General features: G+C 40.5%; 1 protein-coding gene across 1 annotated transcript in view; it reads right to left on the bottom strand.

Annotated features, from left to right (window-relative positions):
• The window catches only part of LOC127656228 (A disintegrin and metalloproteinase with thrombospondin motifs 16-like), a 117915-nt gene that overhangs the window by 61102 nt on the left and 32309 nt on the right, over nt 1–24504 (bottom strand). The window contains exons 4-11 of the mRNA XM_052144434.1: nt 17171–17340; nt 16980–17104; nt 16294–16499; nt 14843–14926; nt 12726–12885; nt 10923–11028; nt 10687–10824; nt 5157–5310 (exon numbers count right to left, since the gene is read on the bottom strand). Coding sequence (XP_052000394.1) covers nt 5157–5310; nt 10687–10824; nt 10923–11028; nt 12726–12885; nt 14843–14926; nt 16294–16499; nt 16980–17104; nt 17171–17340 — 1143 coding nt within the window. The remainder of the gene's footprint in view (nt 1–5156; nt 5311–10686; nt 10825–10922; nt 11029–12725; nt 12886–14842; nt 14927–16293; nt 16500–16979; nt 17105–17170; nt 17341–24504) is intronic.

Here is a 24504-nt window from a genome sequence, read left to right as displayed (position 1 = left end):
AAAACTCTCTTAATCACACTGTCACGCTTTATCCTACTCTTCCATTGCACTTGGAGTGGGTTCTTCTTTCCAAATCCCAACCTTAAACTCTACGATAAGAACTACACAAATGGATTCTTATCATTTTGAAAATATACATTTACCAGAACACGTACCGTATCAGACATGTTGAAATATATTTGTCTCATGTTCCTGTTGAAAAGACCAGCAAAACTGGTCACTAGTTTAAGTTGGGTTTTAGCTGCTGGTGTTCCAAGCCGACTTAATCAGTCAGTACGTGTACATGCACTTTGTTATGATGTGTGGAAATAGGAGAAGGTAGACGGGGGTATGGATCCAAGTGCTGCTTTTATTGTGACAAACCAGAATAAACAAAACACAGGAACAAAAGAAAGTCCTCGATGGGAAAAAGGCAAGCTAAGTACTGGGGAACAACAGGGTAACCTCGGATGGACAGACAGAGAATAGGGTAACCTCGGACAGAAGGACAGAGAACAGGGTAACCTCGGACGGAAGGACAGAGAACAGGGTAACCTCGAGCGAGCAGACAGACTGGCAGGGAACACGAACAGAGAGAGTCAAACGAAACATACGCGGAGACATGGAACGTCAACGCACGACAACCGGAAGGGAAAACAGCAGGGTTTAAATAAAGAGAGACGGTAATGACAAAATGACAGACAGGTGCGGACAATAACACACTGACAGGGCTGGAAACGACGGGAAGAAGGGAAGTGTAGTTTTCATGAAGACAGTGAAACACGGGCGGACAACAAGGAAGACATGACAGGAAGCGTGAGCGGTAAAACAGAAAACACGGAGCAGACAACAAGGGAGCGTGACATGGACGTGACTAGTGACGGGTGCACGAAACACGGTGCAGGCGACACGAAACACGGTGCAGACGACACAAAACCGTGACATAATCCCCCCTCAAAAGGACCGGATTCCAGACGGTCTTAAAATAAACAAAAGAAACAATAAAAAGGAATGAAGGACCCAGGAGAGAGGGGGTAGACTGGGGGGAAAACAGACAGACCAGGGGGAGAACAAGGGGCACAAAGACAGTTCACGGGGGTGCAAGGGGTGTTGAGACAGGCCAAGGGGGCAATTAGGCAGTCCACGGGAGGCAGGCAGACCAGGGAGGTCGAGAGGGTAGACAGGCAGACCAGGGAGGCCGAGAGGGCAGGCAAGCAGTCTATGGGGGTGTGTCAAGGGGACCGGGTCCAGTTGCCTGGGGGGCGTCAACCGGGCAGGGACAGGTTTAGGAGGCCTGGAAGGCGGCCACAATGTGGGGATAGGCCTGGGGGGCTTGGGAGCTGGCCACGAGGCGAGCACCAGATTAGGAGGTCTGGGAGCGTGCCATGGGGCAGGAGCTGGTTTGGGTGGCCTGGGAGCTGACCTCTGGGCAGGGGCCGGTACAGGAGACCTGGGAGCTGGCGGAGCCGTAGAAGACTTGGGAGGCGGCGAAGAAGGAGGTGTAGGCTGGGCCGTGGGGGGCTCCGGAGGCGGAGCCGAGGGAGGCTCAGGAGGCAGAGCCGTGGTAGGCGGGGCCAAGGGTGGCTCAGGAGGCCGCGCTGGGAAAGGTGCCGGAGCCGAGGGAGGCTTCGGAGGCCGAGCCGGGAGAGGCAGAGCCGGGAAGGACCTTGGAGGCGTCGAAGGCGAGGCTGAGGGAGGCTACTGAGGCGGGGCTAAGGGAGGCTTCTGAGGCGGAACCGAGGGAGGCTCAGGAGGTGGAGCTGAAGGAGGCTCCGGAGGTGGAGCCAAGGGAGGTTCGGGAGGCGGAGCCGAAGGTGGCGAGGGCGAAGGAGGCTCTGAAGATGGAGCCGATGGAGGCTTCAGAGGCGGAGCCGGACCAGGCTCGGGAGTCTCTGGGAGAAGAGCCATAGGAGGCTCAGGAGGCGGAGCCGTAGAAGGCTCTGGAGGCTGAGCCGGGGAAGGCTCAGGAGGCGGGGCTGAGGAAGGCGGCGCCATAGGAGGCTTTAGAGGCGGAGACCTGGAAGGCTCTGGAGGCGGAGCCGAGGGAGGTGGCGCCGTAGGAGGTTTCAGAGGCGGAGACCTGGAAGGCTTTGAAGGCAGAGCCGAGGGGGGGCGCCGTAGGATGCTCTAGAGGCGGAGCCCTAGAAGGCTCTGTAGTCTCTGGGAGCAGAGCCGTAGGAGGCTCGGGAGGCGGAGCCATAGGAGGCTCGGGAGTCTCTGGGAGAAGAGCCGTAGGAGGCTCAGGAGATGGAGCCGTAGAAGGCTCTGGGGGCAGAGCCATAGGAGGCTGGGGGGTTGGAGCCCTGGGTGGCTCGAGAGGCTCGAGAGGCGGAGCCCTGGAAGGCTCGAGAGGCGGGGCCCTGGAAGGCTCGAGAGACTTGAGAGGCAGAGCCCTGGGAGGCTCGGGAGGAGGAGCCCTGGAAGACTCGAGAGACTGGAGAGGCGGAGCCCTAGGAGGCTCGGGAGGAGGAGCCCTGGAAGACTCGAGAGACTTGGAGGCGGAGCCCTGGAAGGCTCGAGAGTCTTGAGAGGTGGAGCCCTGGGAGGCTCGAGAGGCGGAGCCCTGGGAGGCTCGAGAGACTTGAGAGGCGGAGCCTTGGAAGGCTTGAGGGGCAGTGGCTCTTGGATGGTCATGGCTACTGGCGCTAGCTCTTGGACGGTCATGGCTACTGGCGCTGGCTCTTGGACGGTCATGGCTACTGGCGCTGGCTCAAGGACGGTCGAGGCTACAGGTGCAGGCTCAGGGACGGTCGAGGCTACAGGCGCTGGCTCACTGACATCGGGGCTAAGGGCTCTGGCTGGTTGACCGTGACTGACGAGGTGCTCAGGCTCGTTGACCGTGGCTGACGAGGGCTCAGGCTCGCTGACCGTGGCTGACGAGGGCTCAGGCTCGCTGACCGTGGCTGATGAGGGCTCAGGCTCGCTGACCGGGGCTGGCGTGGGCTCTGGCTCGCAGACCGGGGCAACCGCTCCCTCAGTGACGCGTCCAAATTGCCCATGAAGAAAACCACCAGGACTGACTCCGGGAAGTCCGAAATGTGAGCCAGCTCCAGGAAGTCCCGGATGTGGTCTTCAACTGGTCGATCCCCTTGCTTTAAACCGAGCAGCTGGTAGTTGGACTGCTGGACCGCTGGATCCATTGTTTTTGGTCGTGCGTTCTGTTATGATGTGTGGAAATAGGAGAAGGTAGACGGGGGTGTGGATCCAAGTGCGGCTTTTATTGTGACAAAACAGAATAAACAAAACGCAGGAACAAAAGAAAGTCCTCGATGGGAAAAAGGCAAGCCAAGTACTGGGGAACAACAGGGTAACCTCGGACGGACAGACAGAGAATAGGGTAACTTCGGACGGAAGGACAGAGAACAGGGTAACCTCGGACGGAAGGACAGAGAACAGGGTAACCTCGAGCGAGCAGACAGACTGGCAGGGAACACGAACAGAGAGAGTCAAACGAGACATACGCAGAGACATGGAACGTCAACGCACGACAACCGGAGTGGAAAACAGTGGGGTTTAAATAAAGAGAGACGGTAATGACAAAATGACGGACAGGTGCGGACAATAACACACTGACAGGGCCGGAAACGACGGGAAGAAGGGAAGTGTAGTTTTCACGAAGACAGTGAAACACGGGCGGACAACAAGGAAGACATGACAGGAAGCGTGAGCGGTAAAACAGATAACACGGAGCGGACAACAAGGGAGCATGACATGGACGTGACTAGTGACGGGTGAAACGGAAAACACGGGGCAGACGACACGAAACACGGTGCGGCGACACGAAACACGGTGCAGACGACACGAAACCGTGACACACTTAAAATGCACAAAATGTATTCAAACTGAACAATAGTCAATATTCGAAATGACATATTTATCAATACAAATTATCTTCCGCCATGATTCTTTAACCCTTTAAACCCCACTGGCGGGAACACCAAGAATAAAATATTTAGCAAAATATTAATTAATACAAAAATTATGTATGGTTTTAAAGCTTAGAAGCTGTTCTTTACAATGCATGTAGGCATTATGCCCAAAACTGAACAAGTACTTATAAATTTGCAGACAAATCAAAAGTGCTCTGTTTTGATAATTTATTACTCATTTCGCACTGTACATATTATTGTAATTGGTAAAAATATTACATTTATCAAATAGCCATGTGTTATATGTCACTGGAAACAGAACATAAAACATCACATATCACTACTTAGAGAAGGCGATTATCTTTAAAACGAGCCCACACACAACATAATCGGATACATACATCATTATGATCATCTGCAGAATAAAAATTTGCACACAGCACATAATGTGCTATATGGCTAAAACATGTTAGCTTTCCTTGATCAGATATCTTCAATTTAAATGATGTATTACACTGTCAAGCATCATGGAACGCTAAACCATTCATATTAGGATTCAGATCGCTGCAACAAGAGGTGGAAGTCATCCAAATATGGGCAGAGAGGATTGTTCACGCTAACTGCATATGGCCACAAGGAGATTGCGCCAAGTACATGACACAGACACTATGATGGCTCAAATGACACAGAATGGAACTCAATGAGATCTTGTTACTCATGCCTGCATGCTTTGGAGAAAGAGCATACCTTTAGTCATTGTTTTGTTTTTGCATGTGTAATTAGTTCTTATGAACAATTATTATGATGTATTTGTTTGAAGATACTTTTGGACACTTGGAGACGTTTTTGGGCACTAGGATAAATAATATTTGTAATGCTATACATTTTGATTGCTTTGTCATATCAACACAACATTTTACTCAGTTACAGGTGACATGATTGGGAACAAAACCAGTTTTTCTGAGCTAGACCTTGAGATATTTGTTGTCAAATCAGAAATTGTAATGTAGGAGGAATTTATTTAAATAAAATAGTCTACTCCTCTCTCACCATTGCTGGCGTGCCAGTGATTACCCCTCTGCATGCCAATGCTGGCACGTGTGCCATAGGTTGCTGACCCCTAATCTAAATCATAAATTTAGTTATAAATTATAAGCCTTTAATTTTGGGTATGCCACTGAAACAGGAAATCTTTAAAAAAAACACCTTCAGAGTTTAAAGTGTTAAATAATTTAGTCATGATCCTGCAAATCCTGTCTATTGGTTATAAAATAAAATAATCATATATATTGCTAAAAAAAGCCTTGCCTTCTTGAAATCCAGAGTGCATAGTTTGGCTTTCTCTCCAAACTGCCACTTGCACTGGGTGTCAGCATCATACAGCTCGCCGGGAAGTTTCTCAGGGTATTTGTACTCCTGTATGGCGCTGGGCTCATCAGAGAGACAGGTGGCCTGGGCGGTACTGAGACAAAAACATGAATGACTCATACATGCTGTAAAATCGCTTTACTCTGGTACAGTAGAAGTGGAAACCATGACAACATAACAACCATTGTTCCCTTGGCAATAGTTAGAAATCTCTCTTTTCAAGACTTTCTTTGACTTTACCATTACGTATGTTATTCAATGCGGCCATTATTTAAAGGGCCGGCTAATGAGACTCCTTATGTAAAACAATATCAAGGATCATGAGAAAGTATTTAACATCATTTCACACAGTGTGTTTAATACAATCAGAAGTACAGTTAAACAATGAATGAGATCTGAATAGTTTCGCAGAGACTCTGGGCTGTTAGCCCACTTGATGAGGACAGTGTGTCAGTATGTAAGCGTGTGAGTGGTATGTATGTTTGTATTATGGGTTACACTAGTTGATTATTTCTGCTACTACAAATGGATCGCATGATTTCAGTTGCACTTGTTGTATACATGGCTACAGAATGAGAACTATTCCTTTGGTATCAGAACGCTTCTTAGTGTATTTATGTGACATTCATTTTGTAAAATAGCCTGTAATGGATGAATACTGTTAATTTGTAATTATGCTGGTGAGAAAATAAAGTGAACCCAGAGTGTTTTGTGTCCAAAAACATCTGAGATGGTCTGAATTCATTTGAAGTGATTACATATAAGCCAAACTTCTTGTGAACCACAGTTAAAATAATCAGGTAAACAGAAACTATACGAGAGTGGGACATGACTGTTTTTTCTGTTTCTCTCCCACATCATCTCAGCTGTGTAGACATTCTCTCCACTGACTCACACACTCTCAGTTAACACAGCGCTTGATATGCCACAGCAAAGTACAAAAGGTGAACATTGAACTGCGTCTAATGTCTGGAACCACCACAATATGATATTTTATGCTAAACTTAGAAGGGCTCTGGTGTGAGTGTTGTGAAGTGTGTGTTAGTGTAATATCTCTGGGGGCGGACAAAATAGAAAGGATCCACCCATCACATTTTTTCTTGGTGTTATGATGGTAAATTTGTTAATCGCAATTAAGAAAAATGTATTTTGACAGCTCTACTTTAAAGGCATGATTCATAAAAAAAGGATATTCTGTCATTGTTTACGTCCCCTCATGTTGTTTGAGTGCCATATGATTTTCTTTCTTCCATAGAACACACAAAAATATGTTAAGCAGAATGTTAGACTCCATTTCCACATGGCATTAAGATGCATTTTGGGTGCTCTGATCACATGTGGTCAGCCCTAAATACAACCCAAAATGGGGTCTATAACATTTTGTGATCGAATCACAAAAACCACTTACGAATGTGGTCAAAAACGCATTTGAGGTGTAAACACTAATCTGTCCTGTGTGCATCCCGGCAGCAGTGAAGAACCACCCCTCACCTGTCAATCAACTGCTGCACTAAAACAAGAATTTAACCTTTGCCGTTTACTTTGCGCTTTAAAAGAAAATTACCACCTGATCGGAAAATTAAAAAAGCGTAATCATACACAATCATGAGAGCTCAACGGATCTTCTTTAGTGTGTCAAATATCAACACAGACACAAACACCCGAAGCTCCTTTAATACAGGTAAACCACTAAAATAGCGGATAATTCTGCTTGACATGTTGCGTTTGTGCTTAGATTAAATTTCAACCACATCTGGGTGAAATAGCATGCCGCTTTTCTTTGTCTTTTCTGACTTTGTTGCTCTTTATTATCATGCTGTAACATGATAACATTGTGACTGATGTATGTCGTCATGAAACAGCGACCCTCCCCTCAAAATCCGAACACAAGTGGTCACAGGAGATGGATTTAAGTGACCAGGTCTAAACAGCGATGTGTCTCATCTGACCACATGTGATCAGACCACCCGAAATGCATCGTAATAGCAGGTGGAAATGGCATCTTAGAGACACTCAACCTCAGTCATCATTCACCTTTATGATTTGTAAAAAAAGCAGCAAAAATGTCACAAAATTATGTAAAACAAATAAAAAAATTATGACAGAATTTTCATTTTTGGGTAAACTATCCCTTTGAAGCAAGTCAGGTCACTCAGCGAACATATTTGTAAGTCCCCCGGGTAGCTATTGTCTAGTTGCACAGCTCCAATCTACTACACTGTAGCAATATGGCAACAATTTATTTTCTTTCATTTTCTCACCTTTCAAAAAACAAACAAACTAAAGGTCTTTAAAGTAACCAATAATATGCTGTTTTTAAGCCACATCTCATATGATTTTGTCTCAGAGAACAGGGGTACTTGCTCAAATGCTCCACAAACTAAACACATTTCAGAGTTTTCTTATGCTTCATGATTTTTTTCGCCATCTTTAATAAGTTAAAGCTGAAGTATGTAATTTCTGTGACACTAGGGCCAATTATTATTCTTGGGATTGCTTTCAAAACAGCTTTCTGAACACGTCCCTCGTCTGCAGTTGTTCAAACAGTGAGTCCCACCCCCAAACTCACGCCATTGGATGAGTAACGTTGTTGGGGTGCGTCTAAGCGGCTCACTCAAAACAAACACAGGGTATTTTTATAGTTCCGCCAAGACACAGTGTTTACAGTTTTTGAGAAAATTAACCTATGAATGGCTTACTTATATGTGTCTCTGAATATTAAGCTGGGATAGAAGAAAGTATTTTAACACTGAAAATGGGCGACTAGACGATTAGTCAAGTTCTAGTTTGGCTTTTGTATTTTCTAGTATTAATTATTACCCCATCTCCCCCAGAATCTACGCTCCTGTCTGTAGGTGTTCTTGTTGCAGAAAGATCCACTTCAAAGTCAACAACTTTCAAATATCCGGGCATCCCTTAGTCATTCTATACAGTGTGCACTCAGTGAAGCAAAACCTAGCTTGATTAAAAAAATTCTTCTCCTGCGCATGTAGGTCCTGCTTCCAATTAGCTCGAGATAGATCAATGAAGCAGACTGGAGCCCAGCATCTGGCCCACAGAGGCAAGAATGTCAGTGTCAGATGAATCTCACTCAGTTTTCCCAGTGTCACCTCTTTAAGATTCCCTCCCAGATTACGGCGACCAACAGCTATAAAACAGACATAGTCAGGCTTGACCCAGACAGACTCTTTCAAGTTAATTTTTATATTAGTGAGGGAAGTGATAAAAGTATAGGCCTATGAAAAGGAAGGACAGCAGTTCAGTCTTTTGCTACTTGAATGTCTTGTGATCTGCAGTCTGTATATTGATAGGCATATGGTGACGTAGGTGAAACTAGGCTGCTCATGAGAAATGGATAACAGATGGGAGGGCAGCTGACGAAGAATGAGTGGCTGTACATTATAAATCTGTATCTCTTGTATGCTGCTGTTTGTTCGAACGGACGGGGACTGTAATTCCTCTGAAAAGTGTTCCAAGAGTAAAATACAATAAAAAAAGAAAAAGATCCCACTAGGGTCACCATGACTTTTTGAAGTATGTGTTCCAGGATCTACAACTTTAACTGAATACCTAATCCCTAACTTAACCCTTACCATTAACCATCAATGTTGGGTGCATTCTAATTCCTGCTGCACTGCCCAAACAAGACTTTTGTTTTAACATAAAGCTGTGCTTGAGGAAAGGGCTGTAGAAACAGGTGAAGCAGCTCCCAGCATCTTACAACCACCTTGGCAGGGATCCCTCTTTACGGTGAGGCATAGAGCTTCCTATTCCAGCTCATCACCAAAGATCTCACCCAGTCAGGCAGTGAAGAGGATGAGGTCATCGTGATAAGTGAGCACAGAGGCAATTCATTTGACATGTTGGTTAATTTAAGGCCAACAGGTCAAGCTGATCCAGTTTCACAAGCTCAGACATGGCTCTCAGGATAAATTACAGAAACTGTTATTTAAAACCTGTTAGAGCTGCTTCAGAACCAAAACAGCACTACAAACACTACTTTTAAAAGATGAGGTTGGTGTCTAGACTGGCACTGGTCTCATGCTAAGTGAGCTTGCATGGATGACTAATGGACAGGTGATGCACAGTAAAGGGCACAGTTGTTTATATCATGCCACTGTGTGTTTAATGCCACTTTGGGCTGCCTGTGGGCAGAGCATGTGATTTTTACAAGTGGTTGCAGAGTCCGTAACAGTTGTCATTTTTAGGCACACCGACCATTAAACAAAATGGTAAATACATTGATGCATTGTTATTACAGTTGCGCAAAACGTATCTTGTAACCCCTTTAGATTTACACTCACTTTATTAAGAAACACCCGTACACCTTATTTATGTGATTATCTAATCAGCCAATCATGTAGCAGCAGTGCAGTGCATAAAATCATGCCGATGTGGGTCAGGCGCTTCAGTTGTGAACACATCAACCATCAGAATGGGAAAACAATTTGATCTCAGTGTGTTCGACAGTGGCATGATTGTTGGTGCCAGACGGGATGGTTTGAGTATTTCTGTAACTGCTGATCTCCTGGGATTTTCACACACAACAGTCTCTAGAATTTACTCAGAAAGGTGCCAAAAACAAACAAAAAAATCCAGTTAGCAGCAGTTCTGCGGATAAAAATGCCTAGTTGATGAGAGAGGTCAACAGAGATTGGCCAGACTGGTTTGAGCTGATAGAAAGGCTATGGTAACTCAGATAACGGATCTGTACATTTGTAGTGAAGCATCTCAGAATGCACAACACGTTGAACCTTGAGCCAATGTGTTCCTAATAAAGTGCTCAGTGAATGTATGTGGTTTTCTGCATAAATTGTACTAAATTGCTAATTATTTTATATTGTTAATTTGATCTAATCTTCAACAAAGTCACAACAGTAGACATACAGTCTGCTTTTGCACCATTCCTCTTGAAAAACTGTTTCATCTCAGTATTATTCTTGGGATGTCTGGTGTGAATTGCTTTTTTGAGGTTATGCCAAAGCATCTCAATCTTTTATTCTCCACACAAAGCATGTGTGTGTTTATTTTATAATTATTTTTTTCATTGCAAATTTACTTTCATCTGTCCACAGTATATTTTGCCTGTAGCACTGTGGAACATCATGGTGCTCCGTAGTGAACTCCAGAAACTACAGGAAACATTTGGTGAAGGTTTTTACTGCCAAATGAGTGTCAACCAGTTATTAAATCCAAGGCTTCAAGTCTTTTTTCAATCCTGCACTGGGAATATTTACATGTTGTGTTCAATAAAGACATGAAAATGTATCATTGACTGTGTTTGTCTATTGTTGTTACTTATCTGAAGATCAGATCAAATACTATGACTAATTTATACAGAAATCCATGTAAAGCCAAAGAGTTTACATTATTTCCCACAAATACATGTTGTGCTCCTATCCATTCCAATTTCTAATCATCACAATAAAATGCTTCAGTCAGGCCAAGCAATGCAGGAGTCTTAACTCACCTTAGAAATTTGTTTAGATACTGTCGGCTACAGGAGGACCAGGAGAATAAACCATTGTGTCCGGCCAAGGTGGGAGACATGATGTTTCCTACTGACTTCTTACACACATTGCCTTCCCCATCATGGACCATTCCAAAGCTGTGAAATTAAATGCTTTTATTTATCCAATAAAGGCAACAGGATAAGACTTAATAAAACAGATGTGAGAGGTTGTTCATTATAAATTCATCTCTTACTTGTGTCCAGATTCATGAGCGATGGTAAAGGCCAGACCAAGACCCGTGTCTTCATTGATAGTGCAACTCCGGTACTTACTACACATTCCACTGATAGGAGCAAAACCTGAAATAAAGAAAACAAAAATGTATTCATCCATCCATCCATCATCCATCATAGTATACCACCTAAATTTATAATCCAGTGCAGCTGATTAAAAATAAATATTCCAAAAGCCATTGGGAATTGATCGACACAAGATCACTCCATATTGTCTGACTTTACAAACTGTATATTTCTAAAAGTAGAGAGGGCCATAGGACAGTAAACACAAGATTGGCCTCCATTTGAGTTTTATGGTGTGAGATGGCAAGTGATTGACAGATGTAATAAGATCAAGGTTTAGAATGCATCTGATTCTAGGTTACATCTGCTAGCTCAAGAGCAAGAGATCCAGTCCAGTTGTATCATGTCAAGTCAAGTTACATGAAAATCGGAATAGATATATGGGTTACTACAACAAGTCTAAATTAATCTGAAACACATTATGCTACAGTAGCCTTTACTGCAGCTATGAGTTGTAATATTACTGGTATTACATTGGCATATCACTTTGGAAGTCACAAAACTGAAACGAGAGACAAGCTTGACCTGCTTTTCCAGACTGGAAGACAAACACACCACCTTAGGCTGATTTAAGATGTTTTTTCTTCTTCAATAGTGTGATGTCAGCTCAGCTTATGCATATATGTATAAACATATCTAAATATATTTTTTATATTGTGTGTGTGTGGGTGTGTATTTCAGAGTAGATCTAGCAGAACATGCAACAAACACTAAGCAGCTTAATAAAATGGACAAATCAAACTTTTTTCTACTCAACAAAGGTGAAAAATTAGTTTGAGGGTGACATCACAGAAGCCTGAAGTATTAATTAGCCTTAACTCTAAAAACTACTATATTTCAACATTTCTTTCTCTTAAAACTGTCTTTCACAGAAATGGAGTGTATTTCTATGTTAAGAATCATTGAGCATACAGTGGCTTTCTCATACCGGTGATACATGTATCTAAAGAGTGTACGCTACTAACAAAGGTTTAGCGCTGCTCTTTAATCTTCCACCACAACTATGACCTCTGAGGGACACAAAATCCATTTTAACCCTGACACTGTCCGTCACCTCTGAGCATGAGGGGTACAATCCATAGGCTATGCTGATGTGTTAATCATTGACACTGCACAAATGTTGTGTTCCCAGGGACCCTTTGAACTGTGGCCTTGATTTGAGGGGCATGACTAGCTTTGCTCATGGGGTTAGCAGAAAATATTCTTTCATGTTGCACAGGGTGGAGACCACAACTAAAGCTCTCACAGGAAAGAGGCTGTTAGAGAAAAAGGTTGTTACTGTACCTATAATAATTTAGCAATTGGCGGTAGCTGAGTGATGTGGAGCAATGTCAAGTCTAAGAAAGAAGCACAGTCAATAATCTTAAATGCTGAATATTGCATGTTGACTCACCTGTGATTTCCACCTCTTAATTTATGATAATATTGTGCAGGATTATGGTTATTTTAAACCTGTTATCACTTTAAATACATTTTTATCCTTGGTCTAAACTTATGAAGAAAACATCTACTTTTCTTCCTTGACATTTTTTCTAAAGCAAATGTGCAAGTATCACCTCTGGAGCAATTACCTACCCATAATTTTAACCACTAGGTTACACCAACCCTTGAGTCCACATATACTCTATACTCTTCTCAGCTTACCACAGAAGCAAGTGTCTCAAGGCTGATTTTAGATCATCAGATGTTGTCCTTACCTAAAGTGTCGCATGGTTCATTCTTCCAGGAGCAGATATCCAGACCAGTGAGAAGAATAGCATGATCATGACGACGACCTTCTCTCCCTGCCAAACCTGACTGCCACTGACAGAAACTGTTCAGAGTGTGGTCAGCATGGTGGTTAATCGCCAGACCATCCTAAGGAAGTAGAGTGGAGCACAGAAGATCAGAATTGAGTAGAACACATTAGAGGAGAGTAGAACAGATGACAGCAGATTAGAATAGAGTAGGGTAGAGTAAAATGTCGAATAGAGCTGAATAGAGTAGAATATATAATAGAGAAGAGTAGAATACACTAAGTTAGAGTAGTGTAGAAGGTAGAACAGAGTAGAATTGAGTAGAACATCGAATGGAGTAGAAAAGAGTTGAACATAGAACAGAGTACAATAGAACGTAAAACAGAGTATAGTTGAACAAAGTAGATTACACAGAACACTGAACAGAGTATAGAAGAATAGGGTAGAGTAGAACACAGAACAGAGTAGATTAGAGTAGAACATAGGACAATAGAGTACAATGAGTAGAGTAGAACATAGAATAGAGTAGAGTAGAGTAGAGTAGAGTAACTTAAAACAGACTCCTTTAATCCTTTAATACGGCACCAATTCCCCTAGATATACTGGTGCACAATTTGTCAATGTTGTTGGGAGATATTGTAGGTTGTTCCAAACATCTTGGAGAACCTGCCACAGTTCTAGGTATTCTCAATTGCTTCTGTTTCTTCATGTAAACCCAGACTTACTCTATACTGAGATATGGGCTCTGTTGTGTCCATGCCATCTGTTGCAATATTCCCTGTTCTTTTTTGTCCTCATTTATAAAAGGAATATTTGGAAATCTAAAATGTATATTTCCAATTGACAAACTAAATCAGAATATATAAAATAAACTAATGTGCCTAAAACTTTTGCATAGTACTGTAAATCACACATATTTCATTAATTTACAGTTTTTTAACAGTGCTCATTTTTTTAGTGCTTTTAAAATCATTAAATTGCTTTTTACCCCCTATCTGCTGACATAAATTTGGGGATTTTAAGAATGGATAGTGATATTGTTCATATGCAGGTCATGATTAATTAGAAAATCTATATTTTTACCCAGCCCTTGTCCCTGTTATTTTTATTTTAAGTCATACATTTTGTTTTATAAGTTCAACATAGCAAAATCTAATTATTTTTGACAAACCCCAGGAAATTTCTTACGTACCCCCTGGAGTACTTGTACCCCGGTTGAGAATCACTGTCTTAGAGAATAGAGGAAAAGACAATCATACTGTGTGTTGTTTGGTGCCGAGAGACTAAGCTAAGCTGCGTATCAAGCCCTTGGCAAAGCAATTACCTGCTGCCTCTGCTGACCCCACCTTAGTAAATGAGTCTGTGGGCAAATAGCTACTCATTATGACTCAAACTGATTCTGAGTGACTGTCACTAATTATTCTAACAAAAACCGGGATGAGGGTAATTTTCTGCATTCCTCAGCTTGTGGCTTACATGAACTTCATTAACATTAACACAGGTGTATCAGTAACAGAGCTCTCATCTTCAGTCATTTGCTGGCCCATTTTCCCACAGACGCTACCTTCGTCTGGCTGGAATCCAAAAGAATGCTGTCTATCCAATTAAACTGTCACCATAAAACCCAGACCTGTTTAGATAGAGCATCTCAAAGAGAGCCAAGGAGACAAGTCTCTCAAGGACAATAAAATCCACCTTTTGAAGCAATGTTTCATTCTTTTTTTAAATGCTGTGGTATCTAAATTTCTCATGATAAATGCTACACATCAGTTTCAGAAGGCTTTTCACTTGTTATTTAACATTCATTCATTTTACAAAGGTATCTACATTTTTACATTATGCAGTATATTATCATTGACAAAGGGGAGACTGTTTCTCACCGTTGTTATCACCAAAGGGCATCAGTAATTCTAAGATTTCGAGACAAAGTTCCAATTACACAAATGCATGTTTTTTTCTAGTAGTGGTTTTCTATGTACCACACAACTAGTCTTGGTCTCCCCTATATATTACCAATATAAAACCTGTCTACTGCAATAAAATCAAACTGCATAAAATCATTCAATCATTCATCTCACCTGGTCTTCATCCAACAGTATTAGTCCAACAATTACAACATTGATGTCACCTCCAATTGTTCCATCTTTGAAAAGAGTTGAGACCTTTGTAGAGATAAGCAACAAAACAATTTTCTTAATTTATCTACAAAATGAAGAATAAGAATTAGTACAATTTCAGTTTGCAGGTTGCCGCATTTATGTTTAAGTACCTAAACTCAATTTGACCTATTTGAACAGACCTATTAGCTGTTTTTCTTCAGGAAAATGAAAAACTTGTGGCTGGGATGTTTTTTAAAAGCCTCACCACTCAGGCATTCCACATGTACTTATGGGAATACCTTATCTCAAATATATCACCAGCCTTTGAAACAGATCTGAGGATAAAGCCCATGGAGTAGTTTAAGGTGCTCAGGAATCATAAATACAAACATTTGGTCCCCGATAAGTTTTTTCTTTCTCTATATTTTGTCTTAGCTGTCAAAGAATCCAACACAAAAGGCATCCAGATTGGTCTCAGGTGTCAGTATCTTGCTAGTCCTTGGTGAACCAGGACTCTTAACACATCTTAACAAAGTTTGAGTTTGATGTTTGATGACATAACATAACACTATCCTATTTTAATTAGTCAAGTGTGTTTTTATTTGTGCTCACATGTTCACTGGGTTCAAACAAAAAGACTCACTTTAAGTTTTATAAATCATTATAAAATACACCAACACACCACAACCAAGCAAAAACACATGCTATGACCTCAGCTTGACATTATGTGCAACACAACATTCTAGAAAAATATAAAATGGGATGGGTAGATGAATGGGTGGATAGATGAATGGATGGACTAACAAACAGATAGACAAATGGATGGATAAACAAACAGACAGATGGATTGATGGATGGATAGATTGGTGGATTGGAAAAAGGACAAATTAATGGATGGTTGAATGGATAAACAAAAAATGCATGGATGCATGGAAAAAAAGGGATGGATGCATGCATGGATGATGGGTTAATGGAAAAATGGATGGATGGATGAAAAGACAAATGGATATATGAGCAGGCAAATGGATTGTTGAATAGAATAATAAACAGAAACATGGATGGATGGATAGATTGATGGATGGATGATCAACTAACAAACAAATAGATGGATAGATGGATCAACTAAAGAACATACAAACGAATGGATGAAGGATGGATTGATCAACTAAAGAACAGAAAAACTAATGAATGGATGGATGGATGGATGGATGGATGAACAGATGGTTCAACTAATGAACATACAAACAAATGGATGGATGGATGAACTCATGAACAGATTGACAGATGGATGAATAGATGGAAGGAAGGACAAACAACAAATGGATGGATGCATGGATGGACAAATGGACAGATGGATGGATGAATGGATGGACAAATATTCAAATGTATGGATCGATGGGTGATTCGATCAATGCGAATGGATGTCTTACCATGTTAAGAACAGTAAGGACATATGTGGTTATATTCTTGTGACCATGATTCTCCATCATCTTGCGGTCGACCACCACCAACGTCTCCACATTCAGCTTCTGGTGTGGCTGAGGTTTTTTGTACATGATTGCACGTTTCCCTCTGGGCATAAACTTGTATTCATCTGGAAAAATATAGATATCTTCCTCAGGTGGTTTAGGCATATCTGTAAAACAGTACAAAGACAATATCGAGACTAAGTCACACAATCATTGGTGGTTCTCTAATGGAAATGCATTATGAGTTCAGCAATATGCTGAATCTGTGTCTGGATAATCAAGCCTATACAAGACATGAATATGTGTAAAATATGTGAAAAATGTCTCAAACTGTATAAGCTTTCACATCACATCCTACATGAGATTTGGTCAGTGAATTATCGCTCATGGTTCAAATGTAGAGAGAGGATGTGGTGAATGTTAAGGGTAGGTGAGAATAATTCATCCTTGACCAAACAAAATACAGGTGGGTGATGATATCACAGTGTCAGAAATTAAAACATGTTAGAGCTGACCCTTGCACAGCTGTGACTTCACTGCATATGATGTTCTCTACAACCTCCCCCCATTTGAATGTGTTTGATACTCAAGCATGTAATGGAAACCACCTCTTAAGGTAGAGTTGGAGAGAGAATATCCTTACATACATTTCTTCCGTCGTCCACAGAAGTGCTGTCTCTGCTGTGTGACGTAGTTGTATTCATCATGACTTTGTAGCATATGCTTATACTCCTGTGGATGCATCTGTTTGTTTGTGGTTCCTTCATCTCGTCTGATGGTTCTCCAAATGTGTGGGAATCCTGAAACGCTTCTTCTGGCAGTCTTTGGTTTAGAAGACCTTCTGTTTCTCCTTCTATGCATCTGCACATCTGTCTCTGGAAGTGCAGATCTCTTGTATAGGATGTGAGGATGGTGGTCAGATGGTGCTAAGAAGTTCTCTAGCAGTGCCTGATGTGGGTGCAGTGGCTTCAGGAAATAATCTGCATCTTGAGTTCTGATCAAACCTGACTAGAGGAAAAACACATGCTAGTCAATGCCTCAAGATTTGATAAATAAACTCTTGAGCATAAGTACCACAAAATCAACATCATGGTCATGTGCTTTAGGACATAAAACAGACACTCTCTTAATGTGCTGAAGACATGTTCATTTTCTAGATTATCAGATAATCAGGCCAGTCCAAGCAAAATACATATTTAGAAGAAGATTAACATGCATTTCTTATGGGAGTTTCTTTAATTATGCACAGGTTATCCAGGGCTAGTTTAACAAATGTGGTCTTGCTCCAGCAATTTCGGCATTACAAACAGCATCCATGCGAGGTAACAGATCAGGGCCCCATTTTCCAATACCGATTCTGTGGGTTAGGCGCCTTCCATGGTCAGTGAAGACAAAAGTTAATGGACTGCGGTTAGCCACAGATGTACTGAACATAAGTTCAAAGCAGAGGGTTGGAGGCTGTGATTTAGGAAGGTTCACCAAATAAGAGAAGGCCTGATCTTTGCTCCCCAAAGTGATAAAGGCCAATGTTGCCCATTATGTTGTGGGCGAGAGTGCCCCTGAGTGACTTAGAGGAAGATAAGTTAGTTGAAGAAGAGGAGAAAGGTGGGAAGACATTTTGACAAGCCGAGGTAGTCAATTTTACCATTAATTATAACATCTCCTTTCCCTTTGAATTTAACTTGTAAAACAATCATGCTGCCACACTGAACCAACTATATGGCCGTCTATACAAATCTGTGTAGATATAACTTATTTTTCTAGACATTACTTATTGAATTAGCCTATATACTTAGGATAATAAAAAATTATATAGGCTAATTTATATAAGTAGACCCATATAATTATATTCTATTTAGACAAATATAAAAAAAATAAAAAATAAAAAAAGGCATCCATCAATCACATCCAGGATGGTATCCAAGTCAGTCCATTGTTTGTGTGTTAGTGCCTGAGGTCTGAGTTTTTTTATGTGCAATATTCTATGTTATTTGGGTTATAAGGACAACATCTTTTCTTCAGTTCAGGATCTCTGGATGATACTGTGGATTATTATATGCTACTGGATTACCCCATAACTCTTAATCTGGACTGTTTGAGGCCTAGGCCTATCTGGAATTGAACTGCTAGAATATAGCGCCTATGGGAGCCAAAACAGCATTATACGGATCCTCTGGGTGACTCGCTTCTGCTACTGAATTTTGGATTTTGATGGCCTTTTAGCACATAAACTGTGAATTAGATGTGGACCCTGGATGAGATAGAATGACTGTGTTTCTCCTGGTCTGTGGATTCAACCACATCCACTGCTCAGTTTAAGATTCATACACTGCTATCTGGTCTGTCCTTATCGAAACAGCATTTAAGCTGACATGAACATTTTATATTATTGATGCTTATTCAATGCTTAAATAAATATTAAATAAACTAAATCGGCATAACAAGGAGAGTGAATTCACCATGTTACATTACAGACAATTCTCAATTTCAGTCATATCACCAGTCAATCAGTCCGTGACATCAATTGAAGATTCACCATTCACAAGCGCAAGTCATCAAGATCCTGTATCTTCAGAATCTAATGCTGTTAAAGGACTATTTTATCATCTCAGTGGACTCACAATTCTGATAAATACGTTTCTGTCAAATCAAAATTGCAATGAATGGTTATGCTTTTATTGATGCTGTCTGGAAATTTTCAGCCCAATCCTGGGCCTACTACCGCTTTACAATGTTTACCTACTCCCTCAGATTTTAAAAGTAGAACAGGACTTGGTTTTATACATTTAAACGTTAGAAGTCTTGTTCCTAAAATGGATATGCTTAAGATTTGGGAAAATATGACAAACGCTGACATAATGGTTTTATCCGAAACTTGGCTTAAGAAATCGGTAACTGATGAATTCTTTTTTTTATTGATGGTTACAATGTCTATAGAACTGATCGGGTTGGTAAGGGTGGCAGGGTTGCAATGTATGTCAAATCCAAGCTTATTAGCTCTGAAATCTGTCAATCACTAAATATAAACAGTTGAGGTCAAGTCAAGTCAAGTGGTTTTTATTGTCGTTTCAACCATATACAGTTAGTACAGTACACAGCAAAACGAGACAACGTTCCTCCAGGACCATGGTGCTACATAAAAACAAACAAAGGACCAACACAGGACCACATGAGACTACACAACAAAATAAAATGCCTATATAAAATACCTATATATACCTATATAAAGTGCACGTGCAAACATGTGCAAAAAGTACGGGACAGTACAACAAATTTCTGACAATGAACAGGAAAATAGACAAAGTGCAGCGCCTACCAGTACACAGTAGTGCAAAAAGATGACAGTTTCTAAAAAAAAAATAAAAAATAAAATAAAAACAGGTATGGGCTGTTATAGACCCCATCTGCCTCAAAGGATTCTCTTAAATATATTTAAGATATTGTACATAAATTAAATGACTCCGAATTCATTCTTATGGGTGATTTAAATTGGGATTGTGTGGTAACTTTCTCCAAAAGAGGACAGGAAAACAGGTCTCCGGCACAAGGTAAGCCTTTTTTATTGTCTTTTATAATGTGCACACACACACACATCAACACAGAAACGCTGGGTTGCTGTAGGTCGGTCTCCCTCTGCTCTGTGGCTGCTGGCTTTTTATCCGCTCTCCTCGCTCTACTGCAATTAGAGACAGGTGTTAGACATAATTTAGCTCAGGTGTGAGCCCTTACCGCTTTTCTCTCCCGGACGGGCGCTTGACCATGCCCCCGCTGCCACAGATTGGCTTTCAGGGACCTCAGATTGTTTTAAAGAACTGTGTGACTCCTTAAAACTTGTGCAACATATTAATGCACCAACAAGGCCAAATCCCAAAGTACAAAATAAATCTACCTTGCTTGATTTAATTATAACGAATACATCTTATAAATACACCTCATTTGGCATATTTTGCAATGATGTTAGCAATCATTGTGAAATTGCTTGAGTTAGGAATACAAAGTTTCCCAAGGTAAAACCCCACTTCATTTTTAAAAGATATTTATTAGATTTGAAGAGCAGGTTTTTCTGCATGATTTGTGCTACAGTGATCTTGACAGAGTTACTCTGATTCCGGAAGTTAAAATGGCATGGGAATATTTTCATTCAATCAAGTCTCTAATAAACATGTTTTATCTTAAGTCAGTTACAGAGAACCTAAATAATCCCTCAAAATTCTGTCAGGTACACATGTTGCTTCAAGCCTCCCTGAATGTGTTCTGGTTGGTTCAGAGGAAATGAAGGACAAGGCTGCTACTGTCAACCAGTTTAATAAATACTTTATACGTGCTGGATCTGTATTTGATAGCATATGAAAATACCTCAGTCCCTTGTTCTATCACCACGGAAATTGATGGAAATCGGGATTTGCATGATTTTAAACCCATTTCAGTTGCTCAAGTTTGTAAAGACATTGGCCACAATAAGTCTGCAGGTCTAGACAATCTAGATCCTTATCTTTTAAAGATGTTGGCAGATATTACTGCTTAGCCCATTACTTATATTTTAAATTTGAGTCTTTTGACAAATACGAAACATAAAATGTGGAAATCTGCTAACTACCATCCAATTTCAGTCCTGGCTAATATCTTTGAATCGCAGGTAAACATGCAGTTAAAACCATTTTATCTGATAATAATATATTAAGTGATTTTCATTCTGGCTTTAGAACTGGTCACAGTACCATTATGGCTGTGCCAAATTATCTTGTTGGTGCCATAGACAAAAAAAAAAAGCATTGCCTTGCCTTATGGTGTTTGATTCAGTGGACCATGAGTTGCTGCTGATCAAAATTTAGGAATGCTAGTCTTGGTCCCAAGGCTATTAATTGATTCAGAAATTATTTTGTAGATTGAACTCAGTGCGTCTATGCAGAGGGCCATAAATCTGTTTTTCTTGAAATAACTAAAGGTGTCCCCCAGGGTCCCATTTTGGGACCTATTTCATTTTCTATTTTTATAAATGAATTGGGTAACAACATTCAAGCAAAATTACACCTATATGCAGACAACACTGTAATTTATAGGCTGAGCAAGAGCTTCAGGCTGCATTTTAGTCATTACAAACTTCTCTGCAGGTTAAAATTGGTTTTGAATGCTCTGAAAACAAAGTGTATGGTCTTCTCAAAAGCTTGTTTACAGCTGCTTGATGATGTTAGAATTCAGGTGTACGATGGTAAATCCATTGAAAGGGTGTGTTCGTATAAGTATTTGGGTATATGTATAGACAACAAGCTTTTATCTAATGTACATATTGCTAATCTAGGCTTTTATTTTTGAAATAAATCTTGCTTTTATTTTAATGCCAAAAAAAAAAAACTTGTGGAATCTACGTTTCTGCCTGTGATTGATTACGGTGAAATATTGTATATGCATGCAGCCTCCTCGATGATACAAAGCCTTGATTCAGTGTACCATGCATCTCTACATTTCATTACAAATGCAACATCTCTTACTCACCATTGTATTCTTAATGATTTAGTGGGTTGGACATCATTGACCAATCGCAGACAACAGCATTGGTATATTTATTTCTATAAAGCTATACTAGGTAAACTTCCAGCCTACCTCTGTACCCTTTCTCTGTCTCATTGGTTGAAAATGAAATGTATTTATATCCATTGATTAAATAGCTGTTCATGTTCATGTTTATAGGTTACATGTTAATATGTTATGAGTTTGTATGGCTGCTACCTTGGCCAGGTCTCTCTTGTAAAAGAGATTTTTTATCTCAATGGGACTTCCTGGTTAAATAAAAGTATCTTGGTCACATTGTATACTACTGCATAAAAAGTGTAATTATCTTAACATTAACTGTATTAAATTGTATGAAGGGTAATTTCATAATTTGTCCTGCAAGTGTCTCATAAGTCTATATCCTTATGATGATATTAAGTGCTCTACGATTACTTCATAGCACTAGTAGATCTACAATGATTTTCAAGAACTACATAAATTAAAATGTTTTGGGGAAACAGACAGAAATTCTAAGATGAGTCATACAATCGTTTTTACGATCTTGTAATTTCTAGTGGGTGAGAAACAGATCAACATTTAGGTCCTTTTTTACTATAAATTCTCCTCCCTCTTCAGTAAGTGGCGATATGCACAAATTAAGATATGGATTTAACCACTGGAATCTTACGGATTACTTTTATGCTGCCTTTGTGTGTTTTTAGAGCTTCAAAATTTTGGTACCCATTCACTTGCATTGTGAGGACCCAATGCAAGTTGGGATTAAATATTCTTCTACAAGTCTTTGTTTGTGTTCACACATCTGGGATGGCATCAGGGAGAGTAAATGATAAGATAATTTAAGTATTCCTTTAATAAATCTGTTCAGCATTTATGTGTGGATTAGACTGTGAATCCGAAATGATGTGTATTTGGGCATTTTGGTAAGTTTGATGGACAAAAACCTTCAACCTGCCCTGTGTCTCCTTCAGTGTGAAATTATTTTTATAAATCCAGTGGTCAAATGCTGAATGAGACTGCTCTATCTTCATTGTAATTATAGCCACCTGCTAGTGGTTAGTATCAGGTCTGTGACATTCCCACAACCTTCCCCCTCTCTTCTGAAAAACACTCAAAGTATTACTGAATGTATATCAGCAACAGTCTGATTTAGAATGAAACATTTTAAAAGGAGAATTAGGGGAATCAAATTACTGCCATTGCCTGATTAATATGTACTGTAATCACGTAATCTATTCAAAAGCAACTGTAATCTGATTATGAGTATTTTAAAATGTAATGTAATCTAATCACAAATATTTTATTTTTGTAATTTGATTAGGTAATCCAGACGTTGTTAGATGCATATATGTACACTTATTTGCATAGTTTATTTCACGCCTAATACTAACAGACTTCTCATCCCACGCAATCTGATGATCCCAAGGACTCTTCAATCCCCCACCCAAATGTCATGTCAGGTCAAAGAGTGAACTCGCTCGAATACTCATATTGTGCACCCAGTGCACCGCAGTCTGATAATTATCCTAAAATGGGCTCAGAAGACGAGCTCCTCTCCAAACAAACAGACTGAAAAACCCTTCTTAGAACCTGTTTGAACCTAATGTGCATTTGATTATCATTCGTCATTGCCAACAACACTTAAGTTCATTGCAAGGCAATCATGCAGACAATGGGCTGTAAAACATATGTTGAACTCTGGGAATAGAAGGCAGAGGCAAATCAGGTTGCACTCAAGTTCAGGCATTTTGGATGAAGGTGTAAAAAAGCATTCTTGGACACATTCAGATCTTTTACACTGAAAGTACATATAAGGACTGAAGACTTGAATGTGCGTTTGAGGTCCATTATGATAGCCATTGCAGGGAAAGGCACACGAGTGTATATGAGGTTCAGCGCACTTACAGTATATGAACTGTGCAAGCATGTGTGCATATGTTTATGTGTACATGCCTGGTCACAATCATCTATCTATGAGTGCATTTGGGAGGGTATCTATAAACACTTACGTCAATTTGGGAACAACTTTGAACAGTGTATGTTCTGTTACACCCATACTGTAGTTCTGAACACTATAAGGTGTTTGATGTTAAGGTGTTCTGCTGGTCTAGCTTGTGGACCAAATAACCAGACTGTTCACCAGCAAAAAAATGTTGGTCAACGAGCATGGTCTTTCAGGTAATGTTGCTTGACCAAAGAACATTTGCTGGTTGAGCTAATTAAGAAGCCCAGGGGCCCATAATTTCTCTCTGTTTTCATTTATGAAGACATTTATGCTTGTAAATTGACAAGAGATTGAAGCTCTAGGAATGCTGCCTTCACTCCACGGTTAAGTAATCAGCAAACGAAGCAATACAGGTCTGGCCAGACTAAACAACCCAGATCCAAGATCACAGTGTGTGTAGAGGATACATAGCTCATCACGTAATTAACACCAGTATGGGAGGTAACTGCTGACAGATTTCAACAAACGACTTTTCAAACAACACTCGCATGATATTGAACACATGAATAAACACGTTGAATTGCCCGCAAAGTACCATGATAATTAGACTTTTCAATAAACACTCATCCTTAGAGAACATTTACAGTAAAGTTTTAAAATATAAAATTAAACAACTGTACTAAACAACAGATCCATAAGACACAACAGATCCATCAAGT

Source organism: Xyrauchen texanus, chromosome 15 (assembly GCF_025860055.1).
Source record: "Xyrauchen texanus isolate HMW12.3.18 chromosome 15, RBS_HiC_50CHRs, whole genome shotgun sequence".
NCBI classification, from domain to species: domain Eukaryota; kingdom Metazoa; phylum Chordata; class Actinopteri; order Cypriniformes; family Catostomidae; genus Xyrauchen; species Xyrauchen texanus.
Note: the sequence above shows the minus strand (reverse complement) of the source record. Positions and strands in the feature narration are given on the sequence as shown.